The sequence below is a fragment of the Antennarius striatus genome, chromosome 16, assembly GCF_040054535.1.
Source record: "Antennarius striatus isolate MH-2024 chromosome 16, ASM4005453v1, whole genome shotgun sequence".
NCBI lineage: Eukaryota > Metazoa > Chordata > Actinopteri > Lophiiformes > Antennariidae > Antennarius > Antennarius striatus.
In genome coordinates this window covers 8,593,440-8,613,733 of record NC_090791.1, presented here as the reverse complement: position 1 = coordinate 8,613,733, position 20,294 = coordinate 8,593,440, and the positions used below count along the sequence as shown (strand labels likewise).

At 40.3% G+C, this 20,294-nt stretch overlaps 2 protein-coding genes and 2 long non-coding RNA genes across 5 annotated transcripts in view; 3 read left to right on the top strand and 1 right to left on the bottom strand.

The window, feature by feature from the left end:
* Positions 1 to 1,783: 1,783 nt before the first annotated feature.
* Positions 1,784 to 4,741, bottom strand: socs1a (suppressor of cytokine signaling 1a). Its single transcript, XM_068337893.1, has 2 exons — positions 3,825 to 4,741; positions 1,784 to 2,720 (listed from the first exon to the last, which is right to left on the bottom strand). Exon 2 carries the CDS (start codon positions 2,661 to 2,663, stop codon positions 1,920 to 1,922), a length of 744 nt encoding a protein of 247 aa, XP_068193994.1. The 5' UTR covers positions 2,664 to 2,720; positions 3,825 to 4,741; the 3' UTR covers positions 1,784 to 1,919.
* Positions 4,742 to 10,400: 5,659 nt separating this feature from the next.
* LOC137610210 (uncharacterized) lies at positions 10,401 to 13,615 on the top strand. The gene is made up of 4 exons (XR_011038438.1): positions 10,401 to 10,428; positions 11,912 to 11,981; positions 12,484 to 12,523; positions 13,019 to 13,615. It is a non-coding gene; the product is annotated as an uncharacterized lncRNA (long non-coding RNA).
* A 443-nt stretch (positions 13,616 to 14,058) lies between these two features.
* LOC137610209 (uncharacterized) lies at positions 14,059 to 15,478 on the top strand. The gene is made up of 3 exons (XR_011038437.1): positions 14,059 to 14,404; positions 14,887 to 15,004; positions 15,112 to 15,478. It is a non-coding gene; the product is annotated as an uncharacterized lncRNA (long non-coding RNA).
* A 3,587-nt stretch (positions 15,479 to 19,065) lies between these two features.
* Positions 19,066 to 20,294, top strand: part of prkcbb (protein kinase C, beta b) — a 71,980-nt gene continuing 70,751 nt past the window's right edge. Inside the window, exons 1-2 of one of the 2 annotated variants that reach the window (XM_068335960.1) lie at positions 19,066 to 19,143; positions 19,224 to 19,444. In XM_068335960.1, the coding sequence (XP_068192061.1) occupies positions 19,263 to 19,444 (182 nt within the window). In that variant the 5' untranslated portion in view covers positions 19,066 to 19,143; positions 19,224 to 19,262. Of the gene's footprint in view, positions 19,445 to 20,294 lie in introns of both variants that reach the window. The other variant, XM_068335961.1, reaches the window with a different exon arrangement.

Below are 20,294 nucleotides of genomic sequence, written 5' to 3'. Positions count from 1 at the left end.
GAATAAGGTGATAGATTCACAAAGAAGGTTCATCAGCAGTTTGTTTTTTTGCCTCTTGTGTGTTGCTTCACTTGTAACTTGGCTTCAAGTGTACCTGATGGACTAAAAACGCTTTAGACTGCCTGTATGATTTTCATTTCACCTTTTCTGTGTGAGAACTATGAAAAAGTACCTCAGTGTAGAGTGGCTGGATTGTGTTTCTTTCTTTAAACAAAGACAGATGATGTAAAAACCTTTTTGCAGACTTAATATTTTGAAAAATATGTCATTCAGAATGAATAGAAGCATGATGATTGATTGTCTATAATATCAGAATAAAGTCAATATTTCATGAAGTCACAAAATGTTTGCAACCCCCCCAAAAACGATTTTAAAGAACAAGGGGTCCTGAGTAGTTACATATATCGACCTATACTGTATAAACCAGAATGACAAGAGACAATGAAGCATGGAAGGCTTGAGGAGCAGCATCCAAATGTCTGCATGTTATTTGGATGCTGCATTTTCTTTTTGAAATGATAAAACCTACCCTCCATCTAGATATACATGTAATTTTCTAATTCAAATTGGGACATGCCGTTGTGTGACACTACTTTTAATTATCCACATGCCTTTTAGGATCTCCAAAACCAAATGTAAACTCTAACCTGACCTTAACCTCACATCTATGTCAAGCCCCCAAAATGTTCCACTTCCTGCTGAGGAAATTTCAATCTGCGTTTGGTCCCTAAAACCACACACATACACACACACACACACACACACACACACACACACACATACACACTCTCACACACACACACACACAACACACACACACACACACACTCTCTCTCTTCATTATGTGTCACCTCTGCCCCTGTTTCTGGTAAGTGTGTATACCTCTACGCGTAACAGTCCATTTACTACCAGAGTAACCTACCCACCTGTCACTTAAACCTACAGAATTTAATCACTGTGGTGATGATACTGTACGCAATCTCGTGTTCACTTCCTGTCTCTCTGTGCAACTAGTCTGTGACACAGCACTGACACAATAATGTATGATTGGGTGGGTGTGTTTGCGCCTCTTTTTCGCCATCTGTACAAACTCCTATCACTCTCTCATCTGTGATGTGAAGAACAAAAGTAACAACTTGAAAATACAAAAAGATTAGTTAAAAGGTTTTATTTAAAATATAATAATAGGAAATAAAATTATATATATGTGTGTGTGATTCAGTGAAGGTGAATTGTCATACCTTACAGTACAATTTCAGACCAGAACTCTAACACCTGACATTCTTAACATTTCTGTCTACCTGTAAGCCTGACTGACAGTACAGTTTTCAAAGTGTGATGTAAACAATCAATGCCATTAGAGTTTTAAATACCTGCTACAAAAATACCACATAGTTTTACATCACATGTACTCTTGTACATGACTCTATATAACAGTCTTAAATATTTTTGGGTCTTTGGTGGTGACACAGGAGTAACAACAGATCCATACATTCTCAAGACAATATTTGCAGTTGATTCCACATGTTCTGTTATCTCTGTTGTCATTCCATCAAGCCTGTCATTTCTTAATGCGGCGTTTGCCAACGCTTCCTGCTTCCTCAAGACCAAATGTGGCTCTGTCCTTGTGCAAGGTAGAGTTGAGTCTCTGGAGGTAAAGTGTGCTGAAATGTCATGCATGAACCCTGTCCAGCTGGAGGCTGCCTGCTCTCCACAGTGGTCATGATATCTCTTGTGAAATGTTCCGTATCTTTTCAGTTCAAAACACCGTGCTGCTTCAGTCGGTACCCAAAGTGACACGGTCTTAACATCCGACGCATCAAGACCAGACTTTATGAAATGTTCCTGTTCACTATTGGGTAAAAGCTCCCTTCTTGAATTCAAAAATAGTACTATTAAAATGTTGTGAAGCAAGCTCATCATAGTCTGTAAGGGAATTCCGACAGGAATTCTTGGGCAACATGGGTAAGAGGAAGCTGTGATATCTGACTGCCCCCTCCACACAGCTCCATAATGCGCTTCCTGCACCGCTCCTGTAGCGTTGGCAGCCATTTCCTGTAAGGGCTACTCAGGTTTTTCTTAGGAGAGTTAACGTAATAGTCCAAAAGGGCAAAAAGCGTTGGGAAAGAGCGCTCGTTGCCGGCCAGGGAAAACTTTTGCTGTTTGTAGTTGATGCGTACGCTGACCGGCCCGCCCTTGGCGTGGTACGACAGAGTGAAGAAGACGTCTTTCTGACGGCTGTCACGGATGAGGAAACTTCCCAGAGGGGCGTCCCGCAGCATTCGATGGGCGTCGTCCACTCCCAGCGGGCCCCAGTAGAAGCTGCTGTGCTCGAGCTTGGAAGCTGTATCGGTGATGATGTTGCAGTCCTCCTGGCAGGAGAAGGTAGGGAAGTGGGTCAGGTAAACCGAAGGGGTCGGACTTGGAATGGCCCGATTCTGACACTGCTCTGACTCCGAGTGGGGAAGGCTGAAGGTCAGTACGTCTCTGGCCAACGTCAACGATTGAGAGGACGATGACTGCGAGGATGATGATGACAGTGAAGACGACGTAGATGAAAATGAGGAGAGGGAGGAGTTTGAGGACAAGGATAAGGATGATGATGACAATGAGCTTGCCAAGCAGGTCTTGTCATGGCCTTCCACTGTGCTGTCGGCTACCATCCTACGGGGGAGAGTGGCCGCAGACCCTCTCCCATCTCCAACCACCACACTGACATCCTAGGAGAGACGAGACAAACATGAAGTCATTACTAACAAATCAACTTGGTCAAAGGAAAGACAGTTCAAGTGTGTGTGTGTGTGTGTGTGTGTGTGTGTGAGTGTGTGTGTGTGTGTGTGTGTGTGAAAGAGAGGGAGAGAGTGAGAGAGAAAGAGAGAGGAGGGGTGGAAGACACTTCAGTGGCCTTCTATGTGTGTAGATTAGAGATTAAATCACATTCCCATTGATATCTGTGGTTTACCTTGAATATAGTCAACAGCCTCAGACAGGTGTGTGTGTGTGTGTGTGTGTGTGTGTGTGTGTGTGTGTGTGTGTGTGTGTGTGTGTGTGTGTGTGTGTGTGTGTGTGTGTGTGTGTTCAATAGCATGTCTTAATTTCTTGCCTTTCTGATTGATTTCACTTCAATTTTGAATATCAAATAATGAAAAAATAAATTCCCTCACTTAACATCTAACTTCATTTAGCAATCAATCAATCAAAAAACTGTTTTTCAAACTAAAGTTTGAAAAACTTTACACTCAATCTGTAGCTGAGTATAATTTATACCAGATGTCTGCTCAAGGCATTGCTCATTGGTTTATCCTGTGTGTGTGTGTGTGTGTGTGTGTGTGTGTGTGTGTGTGTGTGTGTGTGTGTGTGTGTGTGTGTGTGTGTGTGTGTGTGTGTGTGTGTGTGTGTGTATGTGTGTGTGTGTGTGTGTGTTCCTTTCTTTTCCTGGTTCAAAGCAAATTTCCTAAAATGTGTGTTGCTTTAAATTCCAGGAAAACACATTGGTTACCGTGTGTTGTAACATCTGTTTGTTCAGTATTTCATTCTAGGCGATCACAGTCACTTAATAGACACTGTTTTGTTTTGTTTTTTACAAAAAGACTCTTTCATAACTATACATTCATATGTCATAGTTTTGTTCACAACTGGACATTTTAGAAAAGAATCTGGAGCAAAGCTCCACCGTTTGGAAGATGTTGGTAAAAGATTGTTGAGATATTTGTCTAAAAATACACGCAGGGACGCACTCCAGTTCCACGGAATATAACTCAAAAAAGCAGGATCGGATCAAATGTCTGTCTCAGATTATACAAACTGTGGTGCACGACTCTTACCGTTTTGTTCTGACAGCAGATTTAGAGATTTAGGGTCTCCGTTTCGTGCGTAATTCCAAAGCGCAAACTGCGCGCCGGGTGCGGGTGAACTCCTGCAGGTATGCAGATGTTGATGTTTGGTTTTGCAGCTGGACTCCGCGGGAACTTTTGTGACCTGATGTCTCTGACTGCCACCCGTCAAATCATCGCTCGCATGTGAACCGCACTCCTCTTTTATACGCCTCCTTATCCCCGTCAGAAAGCTTCCTCGAACAGCCCCCAGGAGTGGGCAGAGACTTTCTGTAAAACACAACCGAAAGTGAAACCGCGCTGGGACAGCCTCTCTGTTCTCTGTTCGTCTGAAGCCACTCGCGATTTGCAAGACGAAAACCACAGTGGGAGGTTTACAGAAAGAGCTCAGAGTCGAGCAATGGTGTTTATGAACCACGATTATTTGGGATGTGGATTTTTTTTTATTTTTTTTTAACTTTGTGGATTTTTTTTTCTCACTCTAATACCTGCTTGTGTGTGTGTTTTAATTTATTCATGGATTCACAATCAATACATGGTTTTCATTACCATCTAAATTTTTAATAGCGGTTTTAATGTAGATGTGTTTAATTCATAGCCCGTATTACACAACTTGCTGCTCCTCTATCAGGCAGGAAGTTTTGCATAAACTTTGCAAAGGTTCAGTTGGATGACAATGTGTGATATTGTCTCCAGAGCAGAGGAGGAGATCGTTCAGCATGAAGCCCACAGAGTGAAGGATTGTTCATGTTATGGTATGTCAGTCTGCAGCATCACAATCAGGTCTTTGCTGCAGCACCATTGTGCAAACTCTGTGTTAAAATGACTAATGTACATGTTTTTAAGCCTTAATTTTAGTTTACATGTAATGCAGAGGCACCACATTGTGCTGGCAACACGTCCGGGGTGTACCCCACCTCTTGCCCATAGCAAGTTTTATACCGTAAGGTAAAAAAGCTACAGTTACAGTTGTTTTGTAATTGTGACCAATTCACATAAGTTGCATGTTTTTGGTGATGGGAGAAAGCCAGAGAACCCAGGCAGACACAGAGAGACATGCAAACTCCACACAGAAAGGCCCTAGGTGGACTGGAATCGAGGATATTTTGCTGTAAGGTAACAGCACTGTCTGCCATGTTGCCCAGTAATAAACTGCATACACAAAATTTTAAATTTTCTATTTACAGAAAATATTCAAAAATAATATTGTGAAATCACTTGACTGAGGGAAGTTCTCTCCGATGCACTTCCTCATTTGTTATTGGCAGGATTTTCCAGTTACAGTTAAAGTGTTAAATGAGGCCTTGACAATTGTCTTATGAATCATGTTGTGACATCAATGTCTTTTAGCTGTTTTTAATTGCAAAATCAAGCCACATCATGAAGAATCATAATATAAGTCTTAAGTAGATGATGCACAGTTTGTGGTTCTCTTTGCGGTGGATGTTCTATGAGTGACTGTGTTAAGAGTCAAGGTTTCACATTTAGACAAATCACTGTGCAGTCTTAACCTCCTCTGAACTGTATCAACCAGAACCAGCTGAATTTGAGCTGTCTTGTCAAAAAACCTAGACAGCTCTCTGGCGTTGCGCCTGGAGTTTACCCTGCCCCAAGTCCGCTGGGATAGGCGACCCGCAACAGCAGAAGAAGCAGGTATTGTAGATGAATGAATGAGTGAATGACTAATAAGAAATGTAATGCACATTACAGGACAAGTTCATTCTAAATACAGCATATCTGCACATGAAACTTACATAGTGGAGGGTTCTGTTGGGTTTCCGTCTGTTAAAGCGCTTTGAAATGTCTGACGATGTGATTAAGCGCAATGTAAATAAAGGTTGATTGATTGACTGATTGATAGTGATGCCACATCATTTTCATGCTGCTTTCTTTTTTCTGCTGAATTTCTGTTGTCAATTTCAAATTCGCAAGAGAATCAGAGAGAGACAGAGAGAGAGAGAAGGAGAAAGGAACGTTATTTCCAGTAAAAACAGACAAGTGAAATAGGTAGAGTAGAGAGAGAACAAACGCCAAGTTCCTCCTGGTGTCTGGTTTCCATGCAGCCACACAAACAGAAAGTAAAGAACAGACCTGCGAGGTCAGTGTAGAGCCAGCGAGGGTTAAGCAGACAGATGACGTCTAAGAAAAGCTGGGTGAGGTCATTGTGTCCATCAGCATGCGGCTTGTTTCATTTTGACTATCTGGTGACGTAAACTAAATTGTCTCTTGATTCTCCTGTGTTTTTACCTCCTTCACAGATACACGATCGCAAATGTCGTCAGTTCTTCAACACAAGGTCTTGCTGAATACTTTCTCCTTATCTGATTAAGTTGCGGCTTTTTATAGGTGCAGAGGGAGTCATGTAAACATAGACGACATGTAAGATCTCTATTTCCAGTGAGTGAATTCCAAAACTGGTGGAGTAACCTTTTCAAAGACGCCTGAAGAACAGTGCTGTTTGTGTTTATCATGATTTTGCAGCAGGACATTATAATACTTTTAACACTGAGACTGTTTGAAGACTTCATTTGTATCTACACCACAGTGGTTCTCCAATAATGTACTTGTGTCTGTTTAGTAGGTGGATTTGCAAATAGCTGCTGATATCATACATGTAATTCAAACATTGTGTTTGCAATGCAAAGCTGGAGCTCCCATAATGCACAGTGTCAGGGTCATGTGATTTAAGTAAGGAGACACACTGGGACTGGTTTTACTTGTACCCTCTCCTCTGGGATGAGCTTAATCAGAAAACACACACAGACACACAGACACACCCCCCACACACACACACACGCGCACACACACACACACACACACACACTTTTTTATGTGTCGTGTGTGCGTCATGCATAGCAGTCTTATTGTATTCCCTCCCCTATCATTTACAAAGCAGAGTCTGCCATGAGAATGTCTCTCGCATGCTTTTAATTACCCAGTGAGTATTTATTTCTGCGTGAGCTCAGTAAGTTTCTTTTCTCTCAAACTGGGAAACATAACAGATGTGTGTTGTGTCTAAATGTGGACCTGTGTAGAGTAAGCAGAATATGTTTGCACATTTGAATGCAACAGTTTATCAAATAGAGATTAAACTAGATTCATGTTGTGCATTCACACAGAATAATAGTCGTATAACAATTGAAGGTTTTCCTGCTCTCTTTTAGATTTTGATGACTATTTGTTGCTGCAGTCGAAGTGGAACTTGGGCTTTCAACAACAGCATGTCTTGTTCTTTGATACGCATGCTGATTATCAGTGGTGTTTGCTGCATATTAGATTAACATGTGATGTCAATGACACAGCTCATGAAGTTTTTCCAGGAATTCTAATGTTAGCAGCTTTCTGATTACTAAATTATGGTAGCAGCTTGTATGTATGGTTTTAACTGACACATTGGGGAACTGCACAGAGAGATAAGATGTGATGCACAGGGTTGTATCCATGTCTCTGTGTGGATGTGGCCTCATGTGGGGCTTTGTGTCTGGTAAATGAGATGTGGAGGTCAAAATGACTCCCTCCCTTACTCTACCCACCCTGAGGAAAGATTGTTTTTTTTTCTTGTTTGGCTCTGATAACAATTGTTCAAGTCAGTGCTGAAGAGGAGAAAAATAATGTACTTGAGATTAAAAATCCTACTGGCAGGACTATGAAATAAGGGGTATACAAAAAACACAGTAAACAAGAATCAAATACAAATTGTAATACAATAATATTGAAAATAATATTCATACTTTCAATTTGAGGGCGGCACGGGGGCACAGTGGTTAACGCTGTCGCCTCACAACACGGTGGACCCGGGTTCGTGTCCCGCTCTGTGCAGAGTTCACATGCTCTCCCCGTGTCTGCGTGGGTTCTCTCCGGGTTCTCCAGCTTCCTCCCACCTCCAAAAGCATGCGCTACAGGTTGACTGACCGTTCCAAATTGCCCGTAGGAATGAGTTCGTGTGCGCATGGTCGTATGTCTTTGTGTGTGGCTCCACGGTGCACTGGCGTCGTGCCCGGAGTGTCCCCTGCCTCACGCCCTATACCGCTGAGATAGGCTCCAGCTCACCGTGACCCGCTGCGGCGGATACAGCGGTGGTAATCTGAAGATGACTGACTGATGACTTTCAATTTGATGAATGTTTGAAAACGATACAAAATGTACCAAGACTGTTTTTTGAGCCCTGTGCTCCTGTCTGTACTTTCAGTTATATTTTATCTACTTTCAGATATGTAAATATATACATAGATTACACTAATAATGAATTCCTGTAATTGTGCTGGTGCTGAGCAACAGTCAGAAAATATAACTGGTGGTTTAAACAGCAGCCAATAACACAACAAAGCACACACCTCTGTCATAAATCTGCAGTCAGGCTGTTATTTACAGATTTTATAGCAGCACCATCTTATATGAGAGTACAGATCCAAGCCATGACTACTTGATACTGAAAGAAGTGCTGTAGTATTTTTAGATTAGCAATTTTCATGCTTTTTTTATTTAAACGCATGCCTTTGGTCTTCTCAGTCATATGATGCTGAATCAACGTCATGTAATAAACGCCTACAGAGGTCCTCAAATTATCTTTGTTCCCTCATTCGTTTGTCCCAGTTATCACGTTTCAGTCATTTCAGTCCCTCAGGGACTTTCTGTTCTTGTATGTGATTCTCTGTTTCATTCAATGGGCTGAGGAAAGAGGTGGCCGTGGATCTGCCGGTGAAATCACAACATTCCTGAAAATCCATTCACTCATATGAATAAATGAGCACTATGGGAAAAGCAACTCATTCAGGAAGTAAAACAATTGACAGTAGATAGTTTGAAAACCTGAGTCATTTGGATTACAGAAATCTGTTAATCTGTTTCTACTTCAAACATTGAAAATCTTGTAAAAAGGTACCACCTGCACAAATAAAGTCTGGAGAGGTTGTGGGGGGGGTCATCCAGAGTTTCAGACTGCTCCATGTGGATGCCACTGCGCACGGTCATCTTGACACCATAGTAAGCTTTACAAAAATCATGCTGAACAGTTTGAGCCTAGTCACTTGATCAGTTTCAAAGTGAAATGAAACATAAAACAAATCAGAATGAAACTGAAATCTTAGCCCCCTAACCCTAACCATGACCCCCTCCCCAAGCAGTTTCCATTAATTAAGGAAAGGTGAGAAGTGATGCAAAGATTGTTGTTGGCTACAGAAATGCCCAGATTTCCTTGTTACAATAACAGTCTCACTTTAATATGAATTATTACAATGACATTGTTTTATATACTACAAATAATATAATGGAATCAGCAGATCTTTTTTATCTCATCTTCATGTTTAAATTACCTTCAGAACAGAACTTATGATCGTGAGTTCTTCTAACGTGATGTCTTGATGATGAATGATCTGTATGGAGTTATTGCCTGCAGTTTGTTTGTCAGTTAACAGGTTAACACAAACTGCTTGAAGGATTTTTGTCCAACTTGTTGGGTGTTTAAATGTGATGTTTTCAGCCTTTTGATTGAATAAACAGTGTTGAAGACTGGGACGTGTCAAAGATGGAACCACTGAACTGTGGAGTAGCTCTGCATAAAGATTCATCCATGAATCACAGACATTGTACACTGTAAGAAATATTATTTCCATCACCAGTGAGAGTTTGAGGTTATATTCATCATGTAAATACTGTTTTCTTCAGCATCTTCCATTATGTTGCTTTGCTGATATTCTATGCACAGACCCAATGCAGTGACTACGGTCAGACACTTAGGGTAAGAATAGCTTTATAGCTTTATGCACATCTGTCAGATGATATGCTGCGGATATGTGGGTTATATCCGTAACAGCTGGTGGGCTACGATGGAAGTGCTCAGTTTTCTAGGAATGTAAAAGTGAAAGTAACCCCCTATATATTCAATGCAGCCTGTTGCTATAGTAGCGATGAAGGCAACACTGCCCTTCAGACCTTCTGATGGCTTGTTTCCTGTATAAATCAATTAGAACAATGGTAAATACCCAGATTTATTTTTACAAAAGGCACAAAACGTTTTATCGCATTTCAAAATTGACTACACATATTTAATATTAATTTGAAAAAGTCTACGACTTGAAAAAGAACACAAGTATTTTTGTTTCCACCAAAGCAGCTATTAGATTTCACTGCCATACTGTATTTACTTGGAAATACTAGTGAATCCACACATGATTAAAATGATGACATCAATGGGGAACTTTGTAGGGCTGCTTTTCACTTCCCTGGGAAAATGGGATGACTTTTAAATAGTTTTGGGCTATTCAGTAAATACCAAAAGACACGCAAAGATTTTATTATATTTTCCATGGACATTTTTAACCCGGTACCCATGGACTTCTTGAAGTGCGTGCGTGCTTGCGTACGTGTGTGTGTGTGTGTGTGTGTGTGTGTGTGTGTGTGTGTGTGTGTGTGTGTGTGTGTGTGTGTGTGTGTGTGTGTGTGTGTGTGTGTGTGTGTGTGTGTGTGTGTGTGTGTGTGTGTGTGTGTGTGTGTGTGTGTGAGAGTTGTTGGTTCATAGGACTGCATAGAAAGAGGGAAACATCACTTCTCTGCGTTTGGAATTTCAGAAGAAGAGGATCTATGTAAACTATTTACAGTAAGTCATGACACACACAAACACAAACACACACACACACACACACACACACACACGTACACTAATGTTACATATCTTAATAAGTTGAGTTTCACTCGTGTTTCAATTTCAGGTTTGACTTTCACATCAGTAATAGCGTCCTGTTGCGCTGGACTGATGACAGTGTGGTGACAGGATCAGTACAGGAACATTGTGAATTTGTGTGTCTTTCTATGAGATTAGTCCACTAGATAGGAAACAGGAAAATAATATACTGGAGGTATTAAAAAACAATGTATTTACCAGAACATTTGCTTCTGTGGGTTTCTTTTACATGACAATAACATTTACACCAACAATAAAAAAGCATCATGATTTTCTTCGAAATCAGATAATATTTTCTACAATCAGTGATTAATGCCCTCCCTCCAGCAAGCTAAAGGCAGGATGCCGGTCATGTTGCCCCAACCATGGCCTTTTCTGGGTGATGTAATTTACTCCCTTGCGGTTACATCTTTTTCACATTATTGACTCAGTTTAACAAGTTGGATAAAGGCAGTGTGGATATTTCTCTAGAAATCTAAAAAATCAGCGTGACTAACACCTTCCCTGAATGTTCAACCCATCTTTAAACAGAAAAGAGTTTATCACATTGCCCCCCCCCCCCCCAAAAAAAAAGATGTGCATTTTTAAATCCCATTCATTCAGTTCCTTTTTTCATTCATTTATTTATTTGCCAAATGTGAAATTACTATTATTAACACTTGGTATGGGCAGCACGGTAGCGCAGTGGGTAGCGCTGTCGCTGCACACCAAGGCGGCTCCGGGTTCGTGTCCCATTTTGTGCGGAGTTTGCATGTTCTCCCCTTGTCTGCGTGGGTTCTCTCCGGGGTGTCCGGCTTCCTTCCACCTTCAAAAAAACCATGCTTCAGGTTAATTGGCCGTTCCAAATTGACCGTAGGAGTGTGTGTGTGTGTGTGTGTGTGTGTGTGTGTGTGTGTGTGTGTGTGTGTGTGTGTGTGTGTGTGTGTGTGTGTGTGTGTTTGTATGTCTCTGTGTGGCACGCCCAAAGACAGCTGGGATAGGCTCCAGCTCCCCGTGACCCGCTATAGCAGATAAAGCGGTTTGGAAGATGTATGAATGAATGAACTCTTGACATGAAATACATTTGTAAAAATGTTGAAGTATTTATTACATAGAAGTTATTTTGTAGAAAATCATGAACTGGTTCTTTTAAAATGTGGAACATTTGTTATAGATATGAGTATGTTTAATGTCCTCCTCATGGAGATGTGTATTATATGTAGGACAAGAGTTTAAGTCTGTGATTCATGAAGAAAGTAAGTCATTTATTTTACTTGATTGGCTTTCTATCCTTCTTTTACTTAACATTGTTAAGTCTACAGGACTCATAGAAAATTCACCATTGTGAAGTAACAAATACTAATGTTAAAGACTTGAACTAAGTTGTATCTGAAACCATCCTGAATCTGTCTGCCATCAGATTTGACGCTCTTCAAACGTCATGGATATAGATCCTGAGGGTTAACATATTATGAGACTGCTGCTTTCAGGTACAGTGACATAACCATGAAACTGAGCTGACCTTTGTGACTGCTGTGTAGCTACTTTCTTTTTGTGAATCGTGAGTGAAGCACAAAGGCCGTCATTGTAATCAGTGTCAGGTTCTCTGTCTGTGGTTCATGTGTGGTCATGTGATTGTTTTGTTGTCATTGTTTAGCTGCTTGTTTCACACGTCAGCTTGTCCGCAATATTCGTAGGAATCAGTTAAAACACTTGTGTTTGCTTTCAGTTTTACATAGAATGCTACAGACTGTATGTTTAGTTTTTCTTTTTGAGTTTAGAAAAATCTAAGTAAAATTCTGTTGTAAATCGTCAAAAATGTAATTACTCAAGTCCTTTGTACTACAGTCTCTCATATAATTTAATGTTGCCGCTGTGATGACAGTGAACTCTCATCTGCTGAGTTTGTGTGACGGTTTTCATTCTTTCATTCTTTCATTTCAAATGAGGATCTAAATGTCAGTTTTAACATATTTCTTGTCTGTGATCCAGTCCTATTGATCTCACGTGAAGCTCCAAGTTTAAGGACAAGGTCAGTGTTTCATCGTCGATAGCGTCTGATGCATAGCTCTGTCTCCCTCTAGCGATGGGAAACCATCACACAACTCAAACTGCAACTGAAATCAGAAAACTTCTCACTCCCAATGTTTAGCCTTGATGCTGCTATATTAACATGATGTGCTGACAACAGAGTTGAAATGCAGCAAACCATAGGATATCATTGGGTTAACTGGCATGTAGAACTTACAGATATAACGCAAGAAGTTATAGGAATAGGGCATTACACAATGTGTTCAGAATTCTAGTTAGGCCATTGTTTGCCAAGGATCAGTGGAACACTGTACATATGCATGTGATGTGGTAAGACCAGTATTTTACCAGTATCTGCACAATTCTGTGTTGTGCTAGCGTGTTTACAAACAGTAACCTACTGAAACATTATGCAGCACTTCAAATACTGGAAAAATTTAATCTAAACTAGATTTTGATCATGTTTTTTAAAGGAAGAGTGTGGTGTGACTTTCAGACAAGAGGTGAGATGGGCTGTTGGTGCACAGGAGAGGCTCCTAGAAGATTGGATCATCACAGACAAGGTGATTAGAGAAACAGACAGGAGAGTACTTCTGGTAGGAACGGGGAGAAGACTTGACGCTGGAACCCTGAAGTAGAGGACACCATACAAGTAAAGATGCTAACAAAGAAGAGGTGGGATATTGGGAGGACCAAGGTGAGGAGAGGAGAATGCATTGAGATGTGACTTGCAGCCAAAGGCCAAACAAGAGATATAATGATGACACATATGCCTGGTTGGACACTCTGGAAGGAAAGGAAGATCCCTACAGGTGGGCCAGACAGAGAGGTCGAGATGGAAAGACGTGCAGCAGGTTACGGTTAGGATTGTACTGGGTAGATGGAAGGAGTGCTTTCAGGAGTTGACGAATGAGGAAAATGAGAGTGATGAAGGTTCAAGACTTTAAGTATCTGGGGTCAACAGTGCAGAGCAACGGTGAGTGTAGTAAGGAAGGGAAGAAAGAAAGGCTGACATGGAAAAGAAAGACATGATATGGCGACCCATAACGAGATGAGCCAGAAGTAAAAGAAGAAGTTTGTAAGATTGTGATTTCATTGGACTTTCCAAAGTGCCAGTAATGTCTTTCATATTGTTATTCTGCATTTTAAGTTGCGCCATGCATAAAATTTCACTGACACAGAGTTTCCCTGTGGGGACAAAGTCAAAAACATGAATAATTATGAAAGAGAAGCGGAAAGGAAGTTTATTTTTCTAAATGGCCACTAGATGGGATCGTTTTGTCATTTGGAAGAAGTACAGTTCTCAACATAAGAGCACAATTGGTTCCAAAAGGTTGTTTGTAAGTTGAATTGTTAGTAAGTCGTTATTAGTCGTTAAAAGCACATAATATGATGTTATTGAACAATAAATGAAAATAAAAATATCATATTAAAATACATACATATAGTACCAATATCTACCATTAAGCATCATTCGTTAGTCTCACTATTGTTCTGAATTCAGGAAAAGATCAACTTTTGCTGGTTAAAATTCAATCCTTGAGGAGAAGAAAAAGGAAACACTTCAAGGAACTCTCGATAACTTTTTTGAGCGGATCCAACAACAACAACCAGAGTCAGCTGTTGATGTTAACAATCTACTGTACGGTGTAGCATGTAGCATGGAGCTTACCTTTAGAGCAAAGGAAGAAAACAAGGGTGGAATTGTTGTTGGTGACAGGCAGAGTTGTACAGCATTGTACTACAACCAGTTGTTTAATGAATCTGCTTCCATTTCTGAGGTATAGCTGACTGAAGCTGAGGAAGACCAGCGATGAGGCTGCTGTACTCGTCTGGGTTTTCTGTTCATAGAATTCTACAAGGATGAAGCATAAATGATAAAGTACTCACTCATTTTTTTTCCATCCATCCACACCTCTTTATTCTCTGTCACCCACACAATGTACAATTTCATACATATATAGCAGTGCTGCATAGTAGAGTAAGTCATTTTCCTGCTCGTGTGATTGTCTGCATTCTCAAGTTAATGATAAAAAAAAAAAAGCTGTGAAAAACAAAGATCTGTTTAAAATGTCTGTTGTTGGCTTGGGTCAGGCAGTAGCAGTGTTTAGTGTTATAACAACAGTGAGATCTGCCACTGGCCTCCCAGTGAACACTGACCTTTAAGTGCTCAGCACCTATAAGTATCAACTCCCAAACAGTGTCGGGCCTCAGATCCCTCCAGAGGTCAGCATGTGTTCTACTGAACACAATCACAGGCGAATCAGAGAGAAGTCAGAGAAAGCTTGGGCTCTTGTGACTAGACCAGTGACTCCGTCTTGGTTAGGATAGTCGTACCTGTAATGCTGTTTTCTTCCGTTCTAGTTCCTCTCGGGCAGGTGAAACGAAGCAGCTGGCATGAGTCCATGTGCATCAAAGGAGAAAAGTTGTTTACACCATCCCCAGGCCAACAGTGGGAGTCAGCTGCAACCAGAACCGCAGCGTGAGTAGAACTGGCTGATCCAATGTGGGAGAAAAAGGAAAAATATAAGAATAAATGTGAGATGTCCTCCAGTAAATCACTGGACTCTGTGTTCTTTGCTTTAGCAGGTTCAGGTGTGCAGAGGCATGACGGCGCACATGGATGCAGAGCCAAATGAGTTTGATAAATTCCACACCAGGATGAAATGTTCATGTTGAAAACTGGATATTATCAACGCTAGTGTTTTTCAAAGGGGCAGTTTATTGACCTCATGTGTCACATGTTATTCCCTACAATATATAACATAATAACAATAGTAAGATAATTTTAAGCTTGGAGAACTGTTGTACATGAGGAATAAAAATTATAATTTGAGCTCACCAAATATTGTAAACTATTATTACAATCAAGAGAGACAAATAAGTAACTAAAGATAAGATGATGATAATCAGAAGTCTTTGGGTGTCATGTTACCTACAGGCCTCAGTGCTGTCAACAGGAAATTGAGAATGAGCATGCATGAGATGTGTGAATGACAAATAAACTGTGACTATCAGGAAGGAGCCTTCCTTCTTGAACTATGTGTAAAACTTCTTTTAATTTTGTCTTTCTCTCCTTATTAATTTACCAAAGACGGAACCAAAATGGTCCTTGAGACACAAAGGTTTCCTGTTGGTCTGATTGATACAGCTATTCAAAAAAAACAGACATGGCAACTTTTTATAGTGGGTTGACTGTATTTCAAAAAAATAAAATATTTCAAGCATATTTAATTTGTAAAAGAAATTCTTCACCAGTATATACAAATGATGTATTCTACCCCATACACAGCTTGTTTTGTAAGCAAAGTTTTTCTTATGACTCATGACTTCAACAAAACACACATCCTTGACTTTTTCTGCTAGAGTTTGAGATGTTTTAATAATATCTCCTCCAAATATGATGTTTGTTATTCTTTGGATCCAATTTTGCTTCACATTTATATTGCACTATATCATATCCGTTAAACTTGCCTTGAAAAGTTTTTTTTGGCAGGTTTTCATTAAACATTTCAACATTAAAACTTCAACACACATTATGCTAAAGTGGCAAAACTTGTTGCTTTCTGTCATACTTTTCACTTCAGGGAAACACCTCTAAAATGTGCATGCTAGCCATGTGAGCGTGTATGTGATCATATTACTGTAGATGGATTTTGGTTTTCACACACAACAAAAACATAAATGTTTCAAAAAATGTTTTGTCTCATGAGCTTCAGTTTCTGATCACAAAAGATTATATCCCTCAAATTTTGTTAAGAAATGTTTTTAATTCTGTGTTAGTGAGCATTTGCCCTTGATCAATACAATTCAGACACCTCACAAGTGTAGAATATCAAAGGTCTGACAGAAAAATATGCCTGAAGTGAGACTTTGCATGAAAATTGATGACACATTCCACATGTTCCATTTCAAGATCCCTTTTCATCTGGCGCAGTTTATGTAAGGACATGATATGGAACAAAAGCAAGACAATATTTGTGAGATGAGAAATAAGTTATACTGCTCTGCCAACAGTAAACACGGTACAAGGACAAACTTTCATCCCATAGTGTCTGAATGCTGGCATTGAATACAAGCACAGCTGCTAAGTTCTGACTCATCTCAAGACTTTTGCTTCTTAAGAGATTTTTAGAAACCTCATCTGTAATATAGATGTATGAATTTCATGTCATCAAGTTTTCAACGATGCTTATATTACTTCCTGAGTCATTGACAAACACACACACACACACACACACACACACACACACACACACACACACACACACACACACACACACACACTCACACACACACACATACTGTATATCCTGGCAGACAGCTGGCAGTGAATGACCTAGATGAGATGTAGCTGCAGGACAGATAACAGGGTGTGCCTTTCACCGAGGCTTTATCAATACAAGGTTTACTCACCTCTCATTTTTTTATACCTCTCTGCTTTCCATTATCTCACTCATAAATTCCCACATTTCCAAGCATTAGAGGCCGACATACCTGTATTGTTATTTAAGATTCTGTCTCGATGGCTGCAGACAGTAAAATGATGAGAGCGGCTCAATTTTTGAGGGTGACACACAATCAAGAGGCCGTGCTGTGACATAAGCATAGCTTGCGTGTACCTGAATGGGCCTTGTGCGCATGTATAGTTGTTGATCTATTATTTCCACACGTAAGCTGCTGATCTCTTTCAATTTCATCAATACGCTGGGTCTGACGTAACTATTCCCTTGGGCTAGTGAACTGAAAATGTTCTAGTTTAAAGCCCAGGCTAGCTGGGATGGCCAATGTGATCCATGTTATATCCTTATTTTCCGGTTTGGATCTGATCTTTATGGGAAATGGAAATGTACTGTGATGACACAGAACTTTTCTAGTCTGTCTGACTAGCAGAGGTGGTGTAAGTCATGGCTATAATGGAGACTCTAGACTCTAACCTTTGAAGCATATCATTATTGTTTAAACCTGTTAGGATGCATGTCATAGCTGACCACTACTTACTCGCCTCCACATTTGAAATGGTAGGCAAGATGAACTGTGTGGCTTGAGGCTGCTGTTTTCTATTCTGACAGTCTTGTATTTCTTAGCTGTCCCTGCTGTCGACTGGGCATTGCCAACGATTCATTTCAAGAGAATGGCTGTCCTCCAATGTAAATTGGTGGGTAATGATATCTTGTAATCAGTTTGGAGCAAAAAAAAAAGCACTTTTTCTCCATTGTGTCATACACATTTCTCATGCTTTGTTTGAATTGGACTTCTACTGTATTCAACCTTGTCCAGTGGGGCTGGCCCATTTCGTCCATCTCATTGATATCCTTGATCTCTATGAAAACAGAGATGGACTACAGTAAGAAGATCTGCATCTGTCTTTTATGTGAAATAGAACATAAATGGGTCTTATATTTCATTTGATTGATTGATTGATTGATTGATTGATTGATTGATTGATTGATTGATTGATTGATTGATTGATTGATTGATTGATCGATCCATTCATTCATTCATTCATTGAGTGATTGACTGAAATTCTTTTTTGTAAACTAATAGTCACATATTATCTGTTGTAAAACCAATAAATAAAAATCTTTACATCCTGTGTTTGTTTCTCTTGATTGAAACATTTTAGGCACGTGGATTGGAGTTGAATCACTTGCCTTAACTGAATTATACACACAAACACACACACACACACACACACACACACACACACACACACACACACACACACACACGCACACGCACAGTCACAGGTGTATTTCTATCAAGATCATTTATGTAAGTCAGAGCAGCTCAAACACGACTGATCTGAAGCCACAGAGAACTTGTTTGAATGATTTTACACTGCATGTGCCTTTTTGGAGTTTTTTTTTCTGTTTCTGTTCAGGTGTGTTTGAAGCTGCATGCTCACTTCTGAATATGGGTTGTATTACTGTTGACACCAGCAGCGTAGGCATCAAATGAGTGGATGGTCTGTGATCAGTGAACAAGGATCTGTGCAATCACGTTACGCAGCTGTGCTGTGAGAGGAAGTAGGTAACCTCATATTTGCATACTGGTTTAGGCTTATTATGTTTTGCACAGTTAAGTCAAGGTCAAAAAAGGGACAAAATTCATCATCATTATTGTTTTTAGACTGTTTTAGCAGCTGATGTCTGGGGAGCATTCACACATATGTGGGTTACTTGATTGTCTCTGAGAATATTAGTTTCCAGTTTTTTGGCTGATTTTTTTTGGCTGATTTTTACAGCACTACCCCACAACCCATTACTACCCCCATTACTATATGAAGTCGCATTACAATCACTTATAAGACATTGATTACAGCTACTTGTGTTTGTTTTTTTTAAAAAATCATTCCCTTCAAACCATTGAGACTCGTAAAATGATGAACACTTTAAAATAGGCAAGGAAGTTAACGCCTCTCTCTCTCTCTCTCTCTCTCTCTCTCTCTCGCTCTCCTCTCTCTCTCTCTCTCTCTCTCTCTCTCTCTCTCTCTCTCTCTCTCTCTCTCTCTCTCTTTCCGTGAGCTCAGAAGAAAAAAAGGACAGAGGAAGCGCAGAGAGCGGCGGACGCGCGTCCAATCAGCAGCAGGACGAGGTGACACCTCTGAGCAGTGAACAGGTGAACCCGCGGCGGAAACGCGTGACGAGATCAATCTGAACTCCAGCGACGTGCGAGCTGCGACTTTTTTCCGCTTCCAGGGTCGAACTTGAGTTGGTCAGAGAAAGTCAGACAACCGAATGATGGCAGACTCGGCGGCGGCCAACAGCGACGGAGAGGACGGACCCCGCCAGCCCGTGCGGGGCTTCGCGCGTCAGGGAGCCCTCCGTCAGAAGAACGTGCACGAGGTGAAGGACCACAAATTCATAGCGCGCTTCTTCAAGCAGCCCACCTTCTGCAGCCACTGCACCGACTTCATCTGGTGAGGAAAGGAGGATGCACGCTCGGTTTCATTCATTTGAGTTTAATAATAATAATGATAATAATAATTTATTATTATTATTATTATTATTATTATTATTATTATTATAGTAAATTGGAAAATAGGTTATACTACAACATGAAATTGATTTTTATTTTAGGATGACCAAGAAGTGAAATGTAAAAAAGTTTAATTCTGTGTACTTCATGAGTTAAAAGCAGTTCATGTGAAGAAGAAAAGAGTGGCTGACCTTTGATGGGAGCAATAAATAATAATAAAGAAGGTGAAGGTTGCAGTTTTCTCTAAATAAACATCCAGCCTCTCTTATGTACTTGTTGATGCTACACATCAGCAAGACCGAGATGTGTGGGCTTCACGATAAAGGAATAGCTGCAGACCATTGTTTGATGCTATTAAGTAGGCAGAGGAACTGAAAGAAGCTGAGAAAAAAATGAAGCAATTCTCACAGCGCGATGAAAAGCAGTGCATCAGGAGATAACTGCCCACCTCTTCTGTCTTCCTCCTCCAGCTGCTCCCCATCCTTCCCTCTGTCTCTCTCTCTCCATCTTCCAGTCATGTTTCCATGTAGCCGACCCAGGTTTTGAGAGGCAGCGACAGCGCTCAAGTTATTACATGACTTTTTGTCTCCACTGACCTAATTTGTTTTATCTATCTATCTATCTATCTATCTATCTATCTATCTATCTATCTATCTATCTATCTATCTATCTATCTATCTATCTATCTATCTATCTATCTATCTATATGGGTCAATAAGCATCATATTAAAAAAGAACAATGAGAGTGCCAAGTGATTTCACAACCCTAGAGATTATCTATTTGTAGCCAC